Source organism: Coregonus lavaretus, assembly GCF_964263955.1.
Source record: "Coregonus lavaretus genome assembly, contig: HAP1_SCAFFOLD_93, whole genome shotgun sequence".
NCBI classification, from domain to species: domain Eukaryota; kingdom Metazoa; phylum Chordata; class Actinopteri; order Salmoniformes; family Salmonidae; genus Coregonus; species Coregonus lavaretus.
Window position 1 is genome coordinate 537501 of NW_028163497.1, and position 5194 is coordinate 542694.

The 5194-nt window shown below is 46.4% G+C and overlaps 1 protein-coding gene across 1 annotated transcript in view; it reads right to left on the reverse strand.

The window, feature by feature from the left end:
• The window catches only part of LOC311118065 (uncharacterized protein), a gene marked incomplete at both ends in the record, with an annotated part of 8459 nt that extends 4711 nt beyond the window's left edge, over positions 1-3748 (reverse strand). The window contains one exon of the mRNA XM_084192938.1: positions 3409-3748. Coding sequence (XP_084049064.1) covers positions 3409-3748 — 340 coding nt within the window. The remainder of the gene's footprint in view (positions 1-3408) is intronic.
• Between the last annotated feature and the right edge of the window lie 1446 nt (positions 3749-5194).

The following is a 5194-nucleotide window of genomic DNA, read 5'->3' on the forward strand; positions in this document are numbered from 1 at the left end:
CGGAGCACCTATGAGAAAAAGCACAACTTCCATTATCATTGACGGATTAAAATCCGCAAAGATTGACATGTCGGTCGGTGTTAAGCAAGGTGACCCAATGTCACCTCTGCTGTTCAATCTGGCTCTGGATCCGTTGATCCAAACACTCGAACGACCACGGCTCGGGGGTCGGGTCGGAAGGCAGCCAGACCACCACTTTAGCATTTGCCGATGACTTGGTGCTGTTGAGCAGCTCGGTGAAGGGTATGGGACAAAACATGGCAATTCTGGAACAATTCTGACAACCAACGGGGTTAAAAGGTGCAGCCACAGTTTTTTCATTGAGAAAGGCGGCAACGGAAAGGGGTGAGACCTCGTTCAAGGGAAATGACTGTTCAGCCTGGAAACTGAACGGAGAGGACGTGCACATGATTGGGGCCGGATGAATCGGAAAAGTATCTTGGAATGGAAGTAAACCCATGGGCAGGCATTGTTAAACCGGAACTGATCGGGCTACTTCGTGATTGGATATGCAAGATTGGGCGGGCGGCGCTAAAAACGTCACAAAAAAGGGTCAAGATGTTGAACTCCTTCGCTGTCCCGAGACTGACCTACAAAGCTGACCACTGCAACCTAAAGTCAGCCGACCTGAACTAAATCGATTGGAATGATAAGAACCGCGGTGAACGAGTGACTCAACCTCCCGTTGAGTACCTGCAACGGATTGCTCGACACAAAACACCGAGACGGGGGCCTGGGCATCATGAAATTGGCCCGCCAGATTCCATCGATCCAGGCCAGAAGGATCCACCGGTTGTGGCACTCGGCAGATGAGTGCACAGGGAGGATAACTCGCAGCACAGTTGAGGAAGTGGAACATGGTTGAGAGCAGGCGGATGCGACACAAGGAGGCCATCCCTCGAAGAAAATCCAACCGGCTCAGTGACGCCGCGGTGCCCAATCCCGTGCGATTGGAGGCAGGAGGAAATGGATCAGCTTGGCAACTCAAGGGAGGCAGGCCCTCGGTAATGACAAGACCAGCAATACCTGGCTTGCCAATCCCTCCACAGTGGGATTCAAGCAAGGCCAGTTCATCGATGGGCTCAAATGGAGGGCCAACGTTTACCCGACCCGGGAGATGCTGTCGGGAGTCAACAAGGTCACGTTCTTTGGATTCCTGGTAGGGGGCAAGTGGCCCACACGGAACAATCTGGTGCTGCGAGCAATGGGAGTATCGCAGTCCCAAAAGGCGGCCTTCACAAAGCTGGTGAGCCGGAGAGTCCTGCTCTACGCCATCGATCTGCTGAGAGAATGTTTCCGTGCCGACCGGCTGGAGGAAGAGGCCCCGAGTGAGGAGGGTGTTTAAATCACCCGGGGCCGCATCAGGTCAAGTGGATCTGATATTCCTTGGTACTCCTAACAACGAAAACCCCAACAAAATTGGGAGACCACTTGGGCGGTCGTCAGAACAGGGTGCACGCTGACGACGGTGCAGGCCGAGGGAGCAAACCAGAGAGTGCACGGTAATCAAAGTGCCCCCCAATCACAACACACAGCCATCAATACTGACACGCACGCAGTGAGGTGCGAGGGGCAGGAATGGTAACAAGTATCACACAAGCATAAGCTAACAAATAATCGTACATTTGCATACAATAGCTGAGGGCGCTACCTCCGAAATACCGGCCGAATAATCCCTCTTGTTATATTGCCCTCAGGTTTCTCGGGAGTGCCAGACGGAGACAAGCAGTAGGAAACGGATGGCCCACCCTAGCAGTAGGAAACGGATGGCCCACCCTAGCAGTAGGAAACGGATGGCCCACCCTAGCAGTAGGAAACGGATGGCCCACCCTAGCAGTAGGAAACGGATGGCCCACCCTAGCCGGAGGAAACGGATGGCCCACCCTAGCCGGAGGAAACGGATGGCCCACCCTAGCAGTAGGAAACGGATGGCCCACCCTAGCAGTAGGAAACGGATGGCCCACCCTAGCAGTAGGAAACGGATGGCCCACCCTAGCAGTAGGAAACGGATGGCCCACCCTAGCCGGAGGAAACGGATGGCCCACCCTAGCAGTAGGAAACGGATGGCCCACCCTAGCAGTAGGAAACGGATGGCCCACCCTAGCAGTAGGAAACGGATGGCCCACCCTAGCCGGAGGACCCCAGATACAGTAGCGCTAGTCCTTTGGCGATCTCAATCCAGGTAAGTAGTGGATGGATGACTGACAGGACGACTGACGGCCAATCTGTAAGCCGGAAAAGGGTCAACTACCGCCACGCGGACCAACCGAATGTCAAATGAATGATATTCAAAGGAGACAAGCCCCGCTTCGCCGGTGCTCCTCACATCACAGTGAAGAAATTCAATGAAGCATTGCCAGTAACTATGACTCTCTTAAGATGGCATGGCCATCTCAGTCTCCAGACTTTAACCCCATTGAAAACCTGTGGTTTGGTGTCAAAATGAGAATGCATGGCCATCTCAGTCTCCAGACTTTAACCCCATTGAAAACCTGTGGTTTGGTGTCAAAATGAGAATGCATGGCCATCTCAGTCTCCAGACTTTAACCCCATTGAAAACCTGTGGTTTGGTGTCAAAATGAGAATGCACGGCCATCTCAGTCTCCAGACTTTAACCCCATTGAAAACCTGTGGTTTGGTGTCAAAATGAGAATGCACGGCCATCTCAGTCTCCAGACTTTAACCCCATTGAAAACCTGTGGTTTGGTGTCAAAATGAGAATGCATGGCCATCTCAGTCTCCAGACTTTAACCCCATTGAAAACCTGTGGTTTGAATTGAAGAGGGGCAGTCCATAAGTGCAGATGAGGGATATCAAGGATCTGGAAGGACTCTGTATGGGGGAATCGTCTAAGATCCCTCCCAATGTGTTCTCCAAATCATTAAACATCTTAGAAAAAGGCTCAGTGCCGTTATCCTCCCAAGGTGAGGTATTGAAAGGGTTTGAAAACAGGGGTGTCAATACTTTTCACCCCTACCTAATTGAGAGGAAAACATTACTCCAGTGTTTCCCTTATATTCATTTAGAATCGTTGCAGTTTAGACTTAAAACGACTAAAACCAGATATAAAGGACATAGAGGAAATAATTGAGGTTTATATTTTTTATTGTTATTTATTATAAGATAATCCATGAGAACTAACAATCACCAAAATAAAAACTAGACCGTCAGGGAGAATCTAATGGCATTTTGTGATGTTTGAGTCACTCAGATAGCATGACATAAGCCATGTCAAAATGTGTAGAATTGTAGTAAACTAGTTTTAAAACAGGAAAAGGTTGTCCCTGATGCCAAGAGCCCCCCCCCCCCCAATCATTTCAGACCCCACTGTATTACTGTCAATGTTATTGGATGCATTGATCAATTTTTAGCGTTTTGTCGGTGGCCCCTGTTTAAGACTGTACTTACTGGCGTTAATCCTATCTTCAGTCTCCTCCTCCTCCTCCTCTTCTTCCTCCTCCTCTTCTTCCTCCTCCTCTTCCACTCCAAAACCTGCATCCTCCTCTATCTCTTCTTTCACTGTAACATCCTCCTCCTCTTTCACTCTGAACGTTTCTTCCTCTTTTTTCACTGTAACGTCTTTCTCTTCTTCTTTCACGGTAACAGCTTCACCCTCTACTTCTTTCTTTACTGAGATATTCTCCTCTTCCTCCTCCTCTTTCACGACAACGTTCAGCCACAGACCCTCTTTCTCCGTCCAGCAGACCTCCTCTTCTTTAGCAGGGGGAGAGTAGCTTAGTGAGCTCATGGTCGGGGATGTTAGTTAGCATTAGCTTAGGGCCAGGCTAATTTAGCTGATTAACAACGTAAATATTACATTAAATTGGGTAACTAGTAGATACGACAGAAGTGTGTTCAAAACACAGTGGCAAATATACACCGAAATTGGTCTGAAGGGCTTAAATGTTTCGGCGGTGTTGGATAGCACGCTAACGAGGTGGCGTTGTTGTTCTCGAAGAAGCTTCCCGTCCACTAGATTATACGTCACACTGGCAGCATCGACTGGGCTACGTTCAGTACATACAAACGTAATACAACGTTAAATTGAACCAAAAACGGTACTGTACACGAACGACTAGTAGAAAAACGGGGAGGGGTTGGGTTGTGTGTTAAAAATGCACAGCTCCCTTTAAATATGTCACTCATTGATTACAGCCACACCCTGGCACACCCACCGAACGGAGCAAAGGTATCTCAAAGTCTGTGTCGTTTAGCACAAACCGTTCCACAACGTAGCAAACGTCCAGGCGACCTGAATGCACCGCTGAAAGACGCCAATAGAGAGAAATAGTAATGGCGTCTTTTTGAATTGTTTTTTTTTTTGTAGGGTTTTTGGATAAACACCGAAAATAAGGTCTGTGGTAAACACAGGCTTAGCAGTTCTTATGTGTTGTGTTATATGATACTCTATAACGTCACTTTTTGTGAATTTTGAAGCATTTATTTAATGAAAACAAGCACATATCAAATGAAATTGTATTTGTCATGTACACATATTTTGCATATGTTATCGCAGGTGCAGCGAAATGCTTATGTTTCTAGCTCCAAAAGTCAGTGTAGTAATACCTAATAATTCAAAACAATACACACAAATACAAAAAATAAATAAATATAAAATATAAAATCACATTTTATTGGTCACATACACGTGTTCAGCAGATGTTATTGCGGGTGTAGCGAAATGCTTGTGCTTCTAGCTCCGACAGTGCAGTAATATCTAACAAGTAATATCTAACAATTCCACAACATATACCCAATACACACAAAACTAGTAAGGAATGAATTAAGAATATATACATATATGGACAAGCAATGACAGAGCGGCATGGACTAAGATACAGTAGAATATTATAGAATAGAATGCAGTATATACATATGAGATGAGTAATGCAAGATATGTAAACATTATTAAAGTGACTAAGATACCGTAGAATAGTATAGAATACAGTATATACATATGAGATGAGTAATGCAAGATATGTAAACATTATTAAAGTGACTAAGATACCGTAGAATAGTATAGAATACAGTATATACATATGAGATGAGTAATGCAAGATATGTAAACATTATTAAAGTGGCTAGTGTTCCATTTCTTAAAGTGGCCAGTGATTTATAGTCGCTGTCTATAGGCAGCAGCCTCTAATGTGCTGGTGATGGCTGTTTAACAGTCTGATGGCCTTGAGATCGAAGC